The sequence below is a fragment of the Limulus polyphemus genome, unplaced genomic scaffold (assembly GCF_000517525.1).
Source record: "Limulus polyphemus unplaced genomic scaffold, Limulus_polyphemus-2.1.2 Scaffold758, whole genome shotgun sequence".
Classification (NCBI taxonomy): Eukaryota; Metazoa; Arthropoda; class Merostomata; order Xiphosura; family Limulidae; genus Limulus; species Limulus polyphemus.
This window is the reverse complement of record NW_013666368.1, coordinates 363288-382240: the sequence shown is the minus strand read 5'-3', so window position 1 is coordinate 382240 and position 18953 is coordinate 363288. Positions and strand designations below refer to the sequence as shown.

The following is an 18953-nucleotide window of genomic DNA, read 5'->3' as shown; positions in this document are numbered from 1 at the left end:
TAGAGGGAAGTGCAGCTAGTCATCACCACCCACCGCCAACTCTTGGGCTACTCTTTACCAACGAATAGTGGGATTGACCGTCGCATTATAACGCCCCCACCGGCTGAAAGGGCGAGCATGTTTGGTGTGACGGGGATTCAACCCGCGACCCTCAGATTGCTAATCGAATGCCTTAACCACCTGGCCATGCCGGGCCGTTTAATTTATATCTAGCTAGAATTATTGGTAAAAATGTTTTCCATTATTTGTAGGATTTATGTTGTCCTATAGAGCAAAAACTTCAGACATCGAGTTTATATTTCCAGGGAAGAGGGAAAAATGGGTGTTTATCATATATACAAAACTAGAGGGAACCCTCAATAACCACGGCACTCGAAATTCTTTTAGGTAGTATTAGAGTAAATTAATTTATGATACTTTTTATTCCTTTTTATTATCTACATTTTTGTGCACCAGCAATACCAAGCGTGGGACGCACATATACCTGATTCGATTTTATTACTCATCAGGATCTTTACCAGCCAACCCTCAAATCGAAATTCTTTAAGGCAGAATTATAGTAAGTTAATCTATGAGACCTTGGGCGGGGGTCCAATACATCAATCTAAAGGATTTGACCTCCTGACTCCAAAACTGTAATTATATATCAAATCGGTCAACAGATGACGGAGCTATAAGCTAAAAGTTAGTATTTGAAAAACTCGGAGCCAATCTATGAACCGCTATGCCGCGGCTAAAAATAGGCTAAATTAAACGAAAAAATAAACAGAAAAGGCAGTAACGAAGACATTAAATTAATATTAGAATAACATATCAAAATAATAAATTTGTAGTAAATTAACCCTAGAGTTCGTGAAATCAACTAATTTCAAAATATAAATAATTATTGTAAGAGGACCCCAGACATTTAATACAATTGATATGTAACGACAACTCATTTCTCCCTATTTCATGACCTAGCTCATTGGTAAAACTGTCCAAAATGTGAAAACAGATTCATTGTATGCAGTTGAAAATATTCTGATACTTGATATCAGAAGGTGGGTGAATAAAATAAATTAGATATCATTATTGTGGAGTTTACTGTGTCTGCTGAAGTGTACACTGCCTTTTACTTGAAATTGTTTTGCATTAGGTATAAATAGGATTCTAAGTTAGAGAAAATGGCATTTTTCACAACTCGAAGGATTTATGAGCAGGAATGAAAGTTGCTGAGAGAAGATGGTTCTCTAAAAGAGTATTGGATCTATGAGAAGTCCTCTCCTGAACATAGGACTTTCACTGATGCTGCAAAAACCAATGGCTTCTTTTTCGTTGCTGCCACAGACTTGGGAAAGAGAACTGCTAGAATCTGGTGCATCTAGGATGGCTGATTGAGTTCTCCCCTGTGGATCAACCTCGATATGAGAAAAACACAGACTGGGGATCAGTGCACTGGTGTGGCATCTGATAAGCCTGAGATCGAGTGGGGTAATCTGCATAGTACTCCCAGATGTACGTCAACCAGAGTATTTCAATCCCTGATCTGGTTGAAGCCTATTGAGAAAATAGGAGAGAAACTGAAAGCTTCATTGATGTATGGCATTTGCAAACTAAAGCGATCTCACCAGTAGGTAAGATAGCAGATGCCAAATGACAAAGTGTTTGGGTGATTGGGCGGTGGTAAGCTTCCTTAAGCTGGGAGATATACTGTGATGTAGACATGATCCATGGAGGAGCTAGAGGCTGAGTAGAATCAATGGAAGAGCTGCCTGGAGCTCATCATCATTCTGCCACTCTAACTTAGAGGCCCACCACTCGTTATAATGTCCAAGATCTCTGAGAGCCCTTAACATACAGTACTTCGACGTTTAGGGCATCTCAGCCCAGTGTTGACCGAGAGTTCATGTGAGAAAGGCTTATATTCCTCCATAAGTCCCTATGATTTCTCTCTCAACATTTAAGGGTACATACAAAAAGGTTCTGGACCATTTCTTCAATCATTTCAAGTAGGTGACTGCCTGTAATGAACAAGAAAGTTCTGGAACTCTTGTTCAATCATTTCAGGTAGATGACTGTCTGTAATTAACTGATGAGCCAGATGAGGAAGCACCAAATTTAGAGGCAAGAAACAGTTTCAATAATCAGAATAATCACTCCAAAAGGTTATCTGATTAATATGGCTGGGATTAAACTGGTTCACTATCAATTAGTGTGGTCATTAGATCGATAAACAAATTATTGAAAAGAAGTAGTGTTAGTTTCTTTCTGAACTTTGGACACTAGTGTAAGATACAATGTATGTACTTCGCTGTATGATTACCGCTTATTCGTCAGAGCTAGGGCTATCATTAGGTCTAGCATCTGATGATTGAAAGGAAATAGTAATCTCTGCTTTCCAAGCCATCAGCAGATGTTCACAATACAGTGTATGCACTACATTGTGTGATTCCCACTTGACTACCATGAAGCTAAGTTACCTGGTGCCAGTAGATATAATGCCAGTGCATCACCAATTTGTTCAACTGAAAGTGATAGCTTGGATTTGGAAAACTCACCTGAAAGGGTGTTGTGGCTCTTGATCTTTGAGTTATCAGGTGATATTTTAAGGTACAATGTATGATCTACCTTGTATGATTAACATTCGATTATCTGTAGTTAGGACTGTTTGTCGATTGCAAAATTATTGGGATCAAAAGAGCTTAGTGATCCTAACTTTCCGAGCTATCAAGCTGTTTCAGTATAAGATATAGCCATAGCTGCTCGATTAACACACTTTAGTAGACCGTTAGCCTGGTAGTTAGTTAGGGTAATCGACTCGCAATATCCAGGTTCGAATCCTCGTTGCCGAACATGTTCGCCATTTTAGCCATGGGGGCATTATAATGTGGTGGTGAATCTCATTATTTGTTAGTAAAAGAGTAGCCCAACATGGCGATGGATGGTGATAACTAGCTTCCTTCCCTCTAGTTTATTACTAAATTACGGGTCACTAACGCAGATAGCCTTCGAATAGCTTTGCGCGAAATTGAAAGCAAACCAAAGAAAGAAAATTAGGAGGCTGGTGCCAGTAGATGTAATATCTAATGCATCAACAGATTGCACAAATAAAGATAATAGCTAGGAGTTCCAAAACACAATTGAGGTTTTGTGACCCTTATTTCTAAACTACCGAGTGATTTTCTTTCGAGGCGGAAAATTAGTTTCACAAGTGGTCAAGAAAACCACTAAGCTAGTCTTGCTTCAAGTTATTTTTGTTCCTTTGTTGTTTAAGAAAGTGGACACTTTTTACTGCCTAGCGAGAATATTGCTTAATATGGCTAATTGTATAAGGATATCGAAAGCAGTTTTTTCATTGGTTGTGTAAGTGATGTCTAGAGGTTATGGTCCCATCTACGTTGTAATAACAATGACCAATTATTAACTCTAGAGAAAAACAAAGGTAAAACAGAACAAAGTCAACTTAGCGGTTTTATGGACCATCTGTTATGCGAAAACTGCACTGACTCAAAATAAACGAAAAATTATGAAAATTTCTACACTAAAGTGAGGAAGTAGAAAAAACATGGTAGGCATGCGTATCACACTGGTCTTGTAAAAAACAAACAAAAAAACTATGTATTTCTGTACTTCAAAACTAATAAGTATACGTTTTTAATCTTTTTTTTTTTTTTTGTAGAACGAGAATAAAATATTACCATCAAACTAATTGCAAGACACCGGGATCGTGCTTTCCTCAAAGGATGAATTTAACTACCTGATCAATATATTTTTATACATTATAATATATTTAAAGTATTAATAGTTTGAATGTTTGGGAGGCTGAGTGTTTACAATTACAAAGAAAAACAAACTTGCTATTAATAGATACATTTTTCAGTTTTTGATGTCATTTTTCAGATGTTTAGAGAAATAAGGAACTGAAATCAAAATGGTAGAGGATGCTGAACAGAATACAGTCTCCAATGGTCACACTAATTTGGATGTCAACTCATTACCTTCTCCAGAAGACACTCTGACGTTAATAGAAGTTATTGGAGAAGGAGCACGAGGTATTGTACACAAGGCAAAAAATTTAAAGACAGGTAAGGATTCTGAAGCCTAATGTATATACAATTGTTAATTTTGCTCCGTAATATGTTACATTTTATTTTAAGTACGAGCGTTTTTGAAACTATTAAAGTACACATCTATTTTTTTTGGTTTATTACTAAAGTATCTGAGCACTTAGCATAAAGTTTGTTTTTGAATTTCGCGCAGAGCTACAAGAGGGCTATCTGCGCTAGCCGTCCCTAATTTAGCAGTGTAAGATTAGAGGGAAGGCAGCTAGTCATCACCACCCACCGCCAACTCTTGGGCTACTTTTTTACCAACGAATAGTGGGATTGACCCCACGGCTGAAAGGGCGAGCATGTTTGTGTAGGTCCGTCGTCCTCAACGAACACAGATCAGTTTTGGCAGAACAATGAGAAATAATATTCTACATATGCCCACCTAGTTTCATCAAAAATCCGATCTTTTTGACTGCGTTATAGAGCAAACATAGTGTGAAAAATCGGTCCCCATGTTAACAAATACGGATTTTTTTACTTTCGTGACCTTGACCTTTCAAGAACTAAAACCTTTTAGTTGGGTCATAGTCCAAATGTATACCAACTTTCGTCCAAATCCATTCAGTCGTTTTCGAGAAATCTTGCTGACAAACGCAACACACAGAGGAGTGAAAGCATAACCTTCGTCCACCTTCGATGACGGGGGTAATAAATAGATCACCACGCGAATTACATATAACAAGACAGAAATGCAATTTGCGGGTGAACCCTTGTATATGCATCATATTATCGATGCTTCTAGTGGCTTCCAGGAACATCGCGCCTCGAATGTTATCGTTCATTCACGTTTACCACGCGATTACATGATAACCTTATAGATACCGTTGAGTACGTGATTTGAAGACATAAAATTTAAACACAATAAACAGATGCTTAAAAGTTACAGTTAGATACCGAAACCTAAAAGTAGTAGAAATGCAGTAAGCCACTTCCAGTTTCTTTTGTTTGCTGAGTACTGCATGTAATTTAATTAACTGACGACTCTATTTGATATAAAACTGCTTCATATTTTATAATAATTACTTAAATTAGTATTTAACAACATGTAGTTGTACTTTACTTTAATAATCATGAAAGTTTAAAGTTCTACTTGGTATATAAATTCTAGCCAAACTATAGCTGATATGCTTAAATTACAGATAGAGTTGAATGAACATATATTTATTTATGCGGTGCTTTATGTTGTGTGGAATGTGTACTGTAATGTGGGATCACGTTGATTATTCGAATTGTATTTTTTTTTATACTTTCAGAAAGATTTGTTGCAGTTAAGGTGGTAAAACACGTTCCAAGAAACTATACACTGATTGAAGCAGAACATAAAGCTTTGAGCAAATTAATCGAACATTTTTGTTTCCCTGATTTTTATGGCACATTTTATAAAGTTGGTTTGGACAATGGTGATGAAGTATGGTTTGCGATCGAGGTAAATTTTGCATTTTTACAGCTTATTTTTTTCTTGATAATGAATCCAAGCTCTGTATTTATTTACTTTTGTTTTCAGTGCACCATTTACACAATATATGAAACTAGAAAACTAAGATGTTAATGTTTTTAGGGTATATATATATATATATATATTGATATATTCATAACAACAAAATGCATAACCTTCATAAAGTTTAGTAAACTTTAAATATTTGTAATCACACTGACTTTATGCTTTTATTAGCTTTCTTAAATGAACGTGGATGGATTAATTGGCAGACTTGCATATGACATTGACAAGAATTTAGTTGTCATAAATTATAATTATTATTTATGAGACTATTGTTCAGTACTTTTGATAGCTACACATTACTTTCTGTCATATTTTAATATAATCCAAATGAATGTAACTGTATTAAAAAACCAAAGAAATGTGTAACTAAAAGTTAATTACTTCTTGCACGATCTAAGTTTCATAAGAACATGTTAATATACAAATAACAGTTATATCTAAACTATCATAAAAATATTAATGTTTATTAAAATTTAAGTAAAGTATATACTCTATAAATATTTATTTATATTTTTTTCCAAAATTCATAGTTGTGTAAGGGTGGAAATGCTGCACAGCTTGTTCAGAGACTTCGAGCAGATGAAAAATTTTTGGATGAAATACACATTGCATATATCTTAAAGGAAGTTTTAAAGGTATAATTTCGTTTCTATGAATTCTAACTCACTATGATACTTTCATATGTTGTTTAAAGGAGTTTAAATTAACTGCATGTCCTAAACCAATCTAAAATTGTATAACTAATTGTCAAAGATCAAATTGCATCTAGGCTTTCAAAGCTTAAACTTATTACTCCTAATATTCAAGTTTGTACTTACAACATTTTTATTCCACCATTCTAGCAACTAACAGTATTTGAACACCAAAAGCAACTAATTTTTAAATTATTTTATCCAGTGAAAACAAGGCCAAAATTAAGCTTCTCATCACAACTTCAATAACTTAAACAAAGTATCATTCTAATAACCTGTTTCTGCATTCCTTTCTTCCAATATGTCTCTGATAAAAGGACCAAAAGTACACATAGAACTCCAAATTAGATATTACCAGAGTCTTTTATGAGGCTACAATAAAACCCTCATTCTTAAATGAAAAATAATGAATGTACTAAAAAAGGCAATGCTGGGCTTAAAAATTAATGCCTAAAATGGGTGCATAGGCCATCACCTTCCACTGTACTGTACCATAGCACGTGAACTATCCACTCAATGCAAAAGTGCCTGTGATATGCATGGCATTATACATCACTTTCTTTTGCTATTCGCTTCACATATTTTCTTCTGTTTCCTTCAATCAGTTAAGCCCTCATTCACTGCATTGAGGTGGTAAGGTTGAAATTACTACCAAATTGATCCTTTTGTGCGATTGCATGTCTATTGAAACTCAATCTTGGAGAATCCACCTGAGTTGTTCTAAAAAAGTTTTTCAAACCTGGCTCAACTGGTCCTTCACAACAACTTTTTGCACCACAGACAGACACAAACAGGCAACTCTTCTTCATATATGTAAAGTTACCAATTTTAATTCTGTAACTTATTTTTTTAACAAATGGATTAATTAATCTCTTTAGATGTTTCCATGTTTTTTAAAGAATTCTTCATATTCTCAAAAGCATATGATTGTGTATTAAATTTTATAGTAATGGAAAAGATAACTAATCTTTGCATTGCTTTTACTTTCCAGTGCCACTAGTAGTTTAAACAATATTGAATTTTTTTTGTTCTTTATACAGGGTTTACAGATTCTTCACAATGAGAAAACAGCACATCGTGATGTTCAAGCTGCAAACATTCTGTTTACAGAGGATGGTTACGTTCGACTTGTAGACCTGGGTATGTTATCACTTAGTAGCATGGTATGCAATAATCAGGAATGAGTACAGAAAATAAGTCCTATAAAGTATGCACACTAATATATTTTTTTCTTCAAAATAATATTCTTTTTTTAAGTTCATATATGCTGTTACCATAGTATATATATATATATATATATACTTTTATATATTTTCATGCACTGCATAGGTATTGTAGGTATTGCAGTGCAGGATTTTGTTATAAATTTTTCACAAACTGGGTTCTTTTCAATATCAATGAAATATAACCAAAACAACTATTCCAGGTAGACACCAGCAATAACTTGGCTTAATTACATTGATGTTCAAAATAAAATATTTAATTACAGTTAAAGGTCATTTGGTGCCACTGAAAATCATGTATTTTTCATTTAATTTCTCTGATTTAGAGCAAGTGAAATGCCACTGTGTTCACTGTTTGGAAAATTTACAAACAGGATCTTTAAATAAAATAACACCAATAATATAAATGGGAGGGGGAGTGGCTGAGTGGGCTCAAGCCCCTGCCTTCACCCTCTTATGACCCGAAAGTGCCCATTTTCTCAGTCAAAAAACACTCCCTATTCCAAAACTTACTTGTTGCAAGTTAGAAAAAATGTTTCAGCTTTAAAATGAATGGCACACAAGAACTTCAGTAAAAAATATAATTATCATATGCTATTAAGGTTAATAAAACTGTTTAGTTTTATATTTTAAATATGTTTTTAAGACTGATTGAATAGGAATAAAAGAGGATCTATTTGCTTCCTACATTATGTGTACCATAGTCAATCCACAGTTCCCTAATACTTTTTCCACCCAAAAAACGTCTTGTCTTATGATGCTTGAAAAGTGCCATTTTTTTTGTCAATGAGCCAGTGATATTTTAATGCCCTTTGCATGTTACTGAATGACACTACAACGAAATAGTGTATTGGTAATGGGAATTATTGAAAAATTGTTAATCTCAACTGTTAATGTAAATTGTCAGAAAAGTAAGAATATGTTACCATCAATGTGGCTTAAAGTTTAGCATTAGTATTTATAGCAAATTAGGCTTATTTTATTAAAATAAATTGTTTATCTTATGTTTTTTAAGCAGGTGTTAATAATTATTTATAGAATATACGATTAAAAAATTATGAGATAAAAATTGTGTATGTTTATTCATCATGTTGAATCACTTTAATAGGTCTTTCTTGTAGTTTGGAGGAAAATTCTGACAGTCAGGTTCATTGTGTTGGTTCTCCATGGTGGATGGCTCCAGAGGTATTTAAATGGTGTAAAAATAATTGTAAGAATAAATACTTTTGGAATAAATATTTTCCATACATAATTATTAAATAAAAAATAAGTTGTTTTTTAGTGTTGAAAAAGGGTTTTTTCTTCATCTTTAAGTATGTAATATACTGCATAAGATGATCTTCTGGTTGATAATTTTGTGTTTTCAGCATATTTTAATGCACTGTAGATTATGTTAAGTATGTTAAGTTCCTGTATCTTTGATGTATCTAATTGTTGATCATGTGAATTAAAGCTTGGTATATTTATTTTCATATGATGCTGTAAATTATTCAGATTATACAGAAGATTGAGTAAGTTATATTAAAATGATTTGGAATAAGCAAATCTACAAGTCATGTGAAACCATAGCTGATATAAAGTTGTGGTGGAATGGCATGTATGAAATCTATATTGTGACATTGGAATTTCCTAGGTAGTGTGATGCTACTGAAAATTGATCCTTTTTGACAATTTTAATGTAAAATATTTATACTCTTAGATCATAGCCATAACGATGCATTCAGATTGGGGATTTAGAATTTGCAGGATGGGGATATCTTTTGTTCTTAATGGCATTCAGAAACAAAAGAATATGAATCATTTTGGGGAATCAGAATCATCCAGAAACAAAACTGCAACAAGTCTTACCCCAACCATGGTAAGCAAAGTGTGACATCTTGTAACAAGTGAAAATTCATGAATGCAAAGGTTAGTGTTAAAAGCCATTCACATGCCCCAAGCAACAGTATATAACAGAATCAAGAAGGATTTTCCAACTGGGAAAGTGACTAAGTCATATGTATACAAGCTGCTTCCATGACATGCCCTTTCAACCGTTGCATTTTTCAAGCAGCTGGACAATGAAACAGTTATTCATGCTATTCCATATGAACATATACTGGTCAATTTACTGGATGCAGCACCTATGGGTTTATGTGTGATAAGACCTTTGATATTGAAAGCTGGGAAACCATCATCCTCATAATAGATAGCCTTCAGGAAGGAGTGGTGTGCTTTGGACATAGCATCTTTGAGATGGAGCCTTTTTGAATGGAAACTATTCTCAAGATTATTGTCAAGATACATAATCATCAAATAAAGTGTGAAAGATGTGGCAGTTTGGACTGTAATGATGTGGTGAGTCTTCTACATTATTTTAATATAACATACTCAATCTTTTTTTGTTTCTTACTTGTAATAAATCATGATTTTCTAATAATGAAAATGAGAAGAAAGTTATATTCTAGGATGCAATATACAAAATATTTAGAAGTGTGGTTGTAAAAAATGACAAATTAAAAATGTTTTTTTTTTTCAATAAACCCTAATCATTTAATAACCTCAGACTTTTCTACCTTGAAAATTTCATCACACTGTATTGAGTAACCAAGATGGTGCCACAAAAGTATAATAAAACTATCAATCTTTATGAAATAAAAGAATACAGGATGTGGAACCTCAAGTTTCTCTATGAGAGCAGTTAGGTTCTAATTAGTTCTGTTGAAAATTGCTCTCTATGTGCATTATGTTCACTTAGAAGTGTATATTTGTTTTTCGTTGCAGGTAATAGCATTTAATGATTGTAACCTGAATTATGACTGTCGCTGTGATGTTTGGTCCTTAGGTATCACAGCAATAGAATTAGCTGATGGTCATCCGCCATTGGGAAATGTCCATTTAAATGGAGTCATGTTGAAGACAGTCAGGTTTGTAGAATAAAGGCCATTCACAGTTGATAATAATTACTGTTATTGCATAGACCTCCCCAACTAACATTTTTTCTCTCATCATATTGCACAAAACTGAATCAGATATTTGACAATTTCTTTGTGTCAATTGTTCGTTTAGTGTAAAAGTCATCAGAGATCTAAGGGATGTTGTAATTTATCTAAGCTGGAGAATGAATAATTTTTGTATGTTAACTTTGAATAATGAAAGACAAACAATCATCATTGTAGCAACATTTTTGAACAGATCTGTCAGGCAGAAATGCATTAGTAATAAATGAAAATGAGGTAAAAAAATTTACCATTCCACTTGGAAGGGGCAAATTCTTCACATAGTTATTTTACCAATCTTTCAAGAAAGTGCTTGTAACTGGCTTAGACTTGACATAAACTAATTAAAAAAGCACATTGTTATCTTGATGATTATAAACTTTAAAATAATATAATTTTGTTTTAGAGGGAATTATAATACTTCAAATTATTAAAAAAACAGTATATTACACGTGAATATACATTTTTTTTTATAATTTGAAGTATTATAAAAGAAAGTATATTCATATGTAATATACTTTTTTTTTATGCCCCCAGTGGCACAGCGGTATGTCTGCGGACTTACAATGCTAGAAACTGGGTTTCGATACCCGTGGTGGGCAGAGCACAGATTGCCCATTGTGTAGCTTTGTGCATAAATTCAAACAAACAAACAATACTTTTTTTATAAGTTGAAGTATTATAATTATAAAAAAAGGTATAATATATGTGAATATTCAGAGTGTATCAAGACAACTATATGAATTTCATATAGTTTTCGTTCTCCATTTTGAAAACTATATGAAGTTCCCACGTGCCAAGTTTGGCAGTCTACCTTTATCCATTTTTTTAATTATTTGTTTTTTATGTACTTCATCATACAAATAAAAATCCGTGAGAAATATCATTATTATGTGGTATCCAATGATTATAAACTTTAAAATAATATAATTTTGTTCAAGAGGGAATTATAATACTTCAAATTATAAAAAAAGTATATTACATGTGAATATTCAGAGTGTATCGAGACAACTGAAAGTGTACTTTCTGTGGTAACTAATATTTCTCAATACATCTCGTCTGAACTGGTAAGTGTTCATTAGATTATCAGGATGAGTTTGATTGTCTAATTAAACTCTACAGAAGTATTTCTGTGTGATTTTCTGTTTTTTTCTTGTGTTCCCGTCGTTAAAAGAAAACTTTTTTTCAATCTGAAACTTCAAGTACAGTAAAAGAAGAAACAGCTAATCCTGCACATGATACTGATTATTGAACTCTTAAATATTATAATTTTCTGAATACTTTAAGACAAGTTTAAGCGTTTCTATGAAGCATTTTATAAAGTTCTTTATATGCTCTTTGATAAATAGATTAGTTTTCAAAAAGGAGTTGTAAAGCATGTCTGTACTCTATAAGATTGTAAACTTGATACATTCCTGACAGTCTGAAAGACCATTTTGACCCAAGCAGTAAAAATAATGGTTTCCAAATATTCTTATTTGGTGTAATATAAAGGAAAAACTTAAGCATAATTAGTTAATTTATGGAGTAACAATCACTATATCTAAGTATATCAATAAGTGAACTTAAGAGTGAGATTGAAATGTTTAAGTTGTTTAATATAATACATTTTGTTACAGATGTTAAAGCTGAAAATGCAAAGTCATTCCAAGTTGAAGCACATACAATTGTTATTCTGATTCATCCTTAATATTTTTATATGATATATATATATATATACATCAAACTTTTTGCTAAGAAAGTACATCTAGTTGTATTTGTACAGGAATCCTCCTCCAACCCTGAAGAATCCAAGAGACTGGTCTGAAATCTTTAATGATTTTATAAATGAGTAAGTTGTTAATTTTCTTTTTTTAAATCAACTTAACTCAGGAAATAATAATAAAAAAAAGTTCCTGTTTTCTGTAGGTCAGTGAATACAATGTAACCTTAAGTGTTGTTTGTTTAAGTTCCTGGAAATGTCTTTAGTGAATTATTGAATAATATTACTTGTACACACTATTAAGGTATAAGTTTTTGTAGAGATATATATATCTTGAATATAGTTTGGTGCATTTTCAAAACCTCCTTGAATAGATTTAATTTCAGAACTTATTAACATATTAGTAGAATAGCTCTACTGTTCCACGTCATGTTTGTATCAGAGTTTGTCTTTATTTTGCAGATGTCTCACCAGAAACTTTGATTATCGACCTTGTGTGGAAGAACTAATGAAGCATCCTTTCCTAACCCAGCTACCAACAAGTGACACACATGTAAAATTAAATTCTTTTTTTACCTTCAGTTTGGAAGAAGTCAAGTGTGTCAAGCATATCTTGTGTGAAAGATTATGGATAGCTTTGTTCTATAACAAAACAAAACCTGTTCTCAGTTTTAGTGTACCCAAAAAAAAACACACATACATTTATAGAAACCTTTATCTCTCACTGAATATATTTAGATTTGTAAGTTTCCAAAATGTAACTTTGAATTACTTTGAATGCTTAAAATTGTGACAGATGTAAATTTAAGGCATATGCTTCTGTGAAATAATAATAGTATAAATATGATGGCTAGATGTAGGTGTTGCATTAACAATTCAAACTAAGAACTATTTTTAAAACAATTTTTCTAATGCAGTTGCTGTATTTTGATATTTCATTTGTTTATTATAGAAGATAATGTAAACAGTGAAGTGAAGGTGCTAATAGGATATGGTGAATTTTATTTTAAATTTCTGCATATTTCAAAAGTAATAGTATACATATAGAAATTAGAAAAATAATAATAGCAAAAAATTTAATTTTTAATTTTTGATCACGAAGAAGTTACCTTTGTAAAATGTTTTAGCTGAAAACTATTCTGGTTCTCTAAAACTGACTTCTCTCATTTTCTTTAGTGATGCTAATGTGTTTATATATAATATTATGAGCTAGATTTTTTAAAGGTAACTTCCTGTAATTCTGTTAAATCTTTAAAATTCATCAAATTATTTTTATCATGTAGTTTGTGTAAATTTGATCATCCTCATCATGGGCAAAAAATCAATTAGAAATGTGATCTTTTTTTATTTTAAATTGCCAGAAATACTTCCAGCTATAAAGTATAGTTGATTGTTAAACATTAAATTTTTCTTACTCCACCTCTTACTGTGATTGCTTTACAACACAGGTAGCTGTGGAGCTTCAACATTTAATTCAGAAGACTTGCAACCAAAGTAAACCCAATACTTTCACACACATGGTATCTGTTTTGGGATCATGGTTTGTGGAAGCTTGGGACGATGAACCAAAACAGTTGCTTATAGATGATGTGGCAGCATTGCATGATATAACCGAGGTATTGTTGTTGTTTGTGATTGGATTGCATTCTTAAACTGGCAATGCTATAAGTTGTTTCCTTGTTTTTGCTTACTGTCATACATTTTTCTATCAGTTAGAATGTGGAAAACAGCTTTACTTGAATAATTTCCTCAAAATAGAACAACTTAATACTCTCAAAGAACCCACACTTCTATTCCTTTTTATATAAATATAAATGCATATAAAACTTACCTGTAAGTTACTTTACAGTACTATAAATTATTTGACAAACAAATTTTCTCTAACAAACTTAGGATGCAGTCATTAAGCACCTAGAGGGAAGATTTAAAGAAGACCAGTTTTATACTTGTTGTGGGGATATTTTAATCATTCTCAATCCATTTGTCATGCCAAATGAGCTTAGTGAAAAGGTAGGTTTTCTTCATTAAGTTTGTTTTGCTAGACTATGAGCAATGTTAAAGTGTAGTTTGACCAAAATGCTCTTTAATAACATCAGAAGTAATATTATATATTTAGGATAAACTATCATAAACAAAAGTGTTTTCAGTTATTGACCTGAGGTTGTTGTTTTTCTTTAATCTATTAAAAATGTAACATTATACTGATTATTTGGGTGTCTAAAATTGTTGCAACAACAACAATACCTATAGATAACACAGTTAAGTTCTGATTTTATTGTTTCAGCTTAATATCTCACAACTTTACTGTTACAACTAATAATACTTTCTTTCAGGACATAAAAATTGCAGTACTACCATGACTATAACACAACATTAAATAAACCTCCCAATAATGATGTAAATTTTTCTTTTAATGATCATAATTCAATGTTTTTAATTCCATTAACAGACACATTTAGACATTTTTATGCTAAAAAGTGTGATAAAACATCATTATAAGGTTGTTAATAATTTCTAACCCCTTATTATTAACTAGTCTTACACAAGTTAAAAAATAAAGCAGTTGCAGTGTTTTACAGTGCTTCTTAGCATGAAGTAGACATTATAAATGTAGAAGTTAAATGTTTGTTTTTGTAAATCTTGCATATTTTTTAGTGTATTTCAATAGGTCTTTGTTACATAAATAAATAAATTTTAAGTTTATCATTGACAAATTAGAATAAAGTAGTTGAACAGTGTTAGTAAGTTTTTACTTTACTTACAGTTTTATCCTATGTACCAAGGGAAAACGTTTTCTGACAATCCACCACACTTATTTGCTGTTAGTGACAGGACCTACCAGGATATGCTACATCAACAGTGTCATCAGGTCTCTATGTTCGTTTGGAAATTAGAATTTTAGATAGATGATCAAATTACCAAAATGTAACTTGAGATGAGAAATAGGATTTATTCTAAATAGCTGGTTTAATTAGAAGTCTGAGTTCTTATAACACTGAAAATTGGGTTTTGATACCTGTGGTAGACAGAGCACAGATAGCCCATTGAAGAATTTAAAGACTAATAGTGATGTTTGTGAGTGTTGGATCAAATTAACACCATTCATGTATTATTTAAAATGAAAAGTTAAGAAAAAAATGTGGTTAATTGGTCCTTCTCAAATATTATTTTTGATATGTAATACTTTAATTAGATTAAAATCTGAAATTAATCCAATGTCTGTGATAAAAAAAAAGAATACATACTAGCAACACAAACAAAACATAGTATAGCATTTGATACCCTTAGAAAAAATCCTGTATATAGTGTTTTTAATTTGTTAATGTAAGAATATTTTTATCTCTATATTTGGGAACTGATTTTTAATTATGATAATGTGTTTCTAGGGCAAATAGTTAACTTGTATAGTGAAATGTTAATAGTGTGATGTGAGTTAAATTCACATTAGTCTTAACTTTATAATGCTACAAATGTAATTAGTCTAGTGTAATTTAAAATTAATCTTAATTTCTAGCATACGATTTTTTTATACATGAAAGTAATATTATTCAATGTCAACATCATTACACAGTGTAAAAAATTGTAAGCATTTCAGCAATACTAGGCTTAGGAATTAAAAAACTTAATAATAATAATACCATAAAGAGTAATCAAATTGATTACCTTTTGTTCCAACTTATTTGATGCTGACCTGTGGGTTTAATAAATGCAAATTTCCCAACAACTGATAATACCTGAACTGTTTTTGTTTTAAAGAACAAAAAAATATTGAAATGGCTAATTAATACATATTACTTTTATGAAAATAGTATTTTGTATTGTATGAAGTTTGTGACATAGCCAGCATGTTTAAAATAATTCTTTTTTTGTATTCATTCATTTGGAAAGTTTTTTTTTTTTAGTAGCGACCCTGTATAGATACGGGAAAAGCTACAGAAGAAGAAGATTCATTTGGAAAGTTGTGATTAGGAAATAGTGTGAAATGCATAAATTAATTTATCTTATAAACCCATATGATGATAAATGGAAATAAATGTAGCTCAGGATGGATGTGCTGTTCATGTATAGTTTTTGTAGTATTGTCAGTGTTGTACATGAATTTTAAGTATGGTCTTGAAAGCTCTTTTAAGGATGTAAAAGTCCAAATTACCACATGTGACAAGTCTGTTGAGTTTCTTAATTCTGAACCAGGCATTTGCAGACTCATCATTATCTTATTTTAAAACAACCACTTTACTTGTGAACTCTCTAGCCTGATTCTTTACTTGTAAGAAAAAGGCTTATTTAATGTGGAAGTAATTATTTATAATGGATAAATGCTCAGTTTAGTTATAGATAGATAAGTAGATAGGTATTTTTGTATCTGTGAGGCGGAACAAAAATTAAATCCACTGAACATATTCATAAATACAGTAATTATGCCTTTTAATATTGTTATGAGTCAATGAACCAATGAATTTAAATTATGGTTTGTGTATATTTGTTAAAGTAACTTACAAGTATTTCTAATGCTTGGGAACTGCATGCATTGCCCTTGTATAGTTTTATAGGTATACTGTACATAATAAATGTATTTTTTTATCTTTTCTTTTCTTTTCTTATGATTAGTAGTTTTATTTAATTTTGGAATAGATTGATTATCTATATTCTATAAACACTTAAAAATACATTCTACCTTGTGTTTGTCATTAAAGTTCAAGCTGTAATTGTGTACATTATAATAAGCTCTTCTTTATTTTTACTTCAAGACCATTGTTTTATTAGGAGAATCGGGATCTGGCAAGTCAACTGCAGCTTCTTGGTTATTAAAGCATTTGGTTTTTCTTGGAACAGTGAGTCTATTGCTATTAAATAATTTCTTAGGAGAAAATAATTTGATATATTTTATGTTATATTGTTGTTAACCCTAATATTTTTTAAGGCATAGCATTCATTAATCTTGACTTTGTTGCTGTTTTTTTTTTGCTAAAATTTAGTAAATTTGTTCTCTGTTTATTTCTAAAAATAGCAGTTCTCTATTTAGAACTAGATTAAAATGAACATTTTTACTTCACTTGAATTATTATTATTGTTGTTGGTTGCAGGGATAAAAAGATTTGCACCAGAGTTGTTAAAAAGTAAGATTTTTAGTTCATAAGGGAAGTAAATGTGTCATATTTTTTTAGTATGTAAACCCTGGAGTCAACGAGAAGCTTCTCCAGATCTTCCCAATCTTGGATGCCTTTGGTAATGCTCATACTCCGTGTAACTCCAGCTCGAGTCGTTGTGCACGACATATTGAACTAAGTTTTAATCGAATGGGAAAGATCACAGGAGGTAGTCGTATAGTATTACCTTGATGCTATTCTTGTCATAAGTATTAGTGTACATAGAAATTTAAAACATTATCAGCTCAGACTTATTATTCTAAAAAAGTAGTTCTACTTATAAGTGTAAAGAATTGAGATCATCTTAAAAACAACTATAAGACATATGTACATCCCATTATGGGAAGTTTTTATGCTCTTTACAAGTTTTGTTTTTCATATCTTATATGCTGTAAACCTGTGATTTGGGTTTTTATTTGGCATAAAGATCTTATAAAAGTCAAGAAGTTTTGATGTTACACTACCAGTAGCAATGCTACGAAAGTTGGTCTCAAGGATTAATACCTACAATTAGTAGACTTCACTCCCCATCATTTGTCTAATGTTCCAGCTCTTTCAAAATAGTCTAATTAGTGGGCCAAATAGTGGCTATAATAAGGTAAAGTAACTTAAGATAAAACAACATTAATTTTTAACAGACTGCTTTTTAAGCAAAATTGGAGTACAAATTTGATTTGCGTGGTATGCAATGCTAGTCATGCTGGTGTGATGTCTGCCAAAAACTTGCATTTTGATCAAAAGTAAACAGTCTCATAAGATAAGATAAATAAATAATAAAGCAAAAAATTATTTCAAAAGTCTATAGAAATAATTTGCCATTTTAAGCAATCAAAAGTGATGCATAGTCTATTCAGATGGTAATAGTTTATGCATAATATGGACTTTTTTGTTTTCTAATTATCAAATCATATTTTAACCTTTTTTTTTCTCTAATGACAGCCACAGTGTTTATGTACCTTCTTGAAACCTGGAGAATTACCAGCATTTGGCCGTAAGTTTTTTAGTTTATTATTGAGGTATCTAGTCAACATTAAAGTTTCAACTATGAGTTTTCTGAGTTCATTAGATCAATAGTGTCTACACCTAGTTGATTGGAATTCACTCTTTCTGTTATTATTGTGTAAGCTAGCTTAGATGATAAATAGCTAACTATATATTGCCTTTAAAAAAAAAAAGGCTAGAGATTAGTTTTATTTGGAACTTTTTTCATAACATTGTTCTAAAAGCTGTTTTGTTTTTTTAAAATAAAAAGTCAGTAACAAGTGACAAATAATTTTTTTTATCTTGAATTTTGTAAGTTCTTCTCTAGGAACTGTTGTGTTTGTGTATCTATATATATATATATATATACATGTGTGTGTGTGTATAAATAAATAAATTGATCAAAGTGAGAAATTTTATAGGAAAGGTATATTATTTCAGGGGCAACTTTAATTTCCATGTATTCTACTATTTTTATGATGGTATGCGAGCAGCAGGTCAGCTGGAAGAGTTTGGACTTAATGAGGAAGGACCTCAGTGCCATCGATACTTGTGGGGAATGCGTCCAGACCATAGTGATAGGAACAAAGAAATGTTTAACTCACTATTCAATAGTTTTGCCTCTTTAGCCTTCTCCA

The 18953-nt window shown here is 31.5% G+C and overlaps 1 protein-coding gene across 1 annotated transcript in view; it reads left to right on the top strand.

Annotated features, from left to right (window-relative positions):
* The window catches only part of LOC106460352 (neither inactivation nor afterpotential protein C-like), a 62049-nt gene that overhangs the window by 14326 nt on the left and 28770 nt on the right, over positions 1-18953 (top strand). The window contains exons 2-16 of the mRNA XM_022387046.1: positions 3880-4064; positions 5345-5517; positions 6123-6227; positions 7325-7424; positions 8616-8692; positions 10271-10413; positions 12251-12316; positions 12650-12740; positions 13636-13803; positions 14081-14197; positions 14952-15056; positions 16936-17019; positions 17353-17503; positions 18274-18325; positions 18757-18951. Of these exons, the coding sequence (XP_022242754.1) occupies positions 3911-4064; positions 5345-5517; positions 6123-6227; positions 7325-7424; positions 8616-8692; positions 10271-10413; positions 12251-12316; positions 12650-12740; positions 13636-13803; positions 14081-14197; positions 14952-15056; positions 16936-17019; positions 17353-17503; positions 18274-18325; positions 18757-18951 (1781 nt within the window). The 5' untranslated portion in view covers positions 3880-3910. The remainder of the gene's footprint in view (positions 1-3879; positions 4065-5344; positions 5518-6122; positions 6228-7324; positions 7425-8615; positions 8693-10270; positions 10414-12250; positions 12317-12649; positions 12741-13635; positions 13804-14080; positions 14198-14951; positions 15057-16935; positions 17020-17352; positions 17504-18273; positions 18326-18756; positions 18952-18953) is intronic.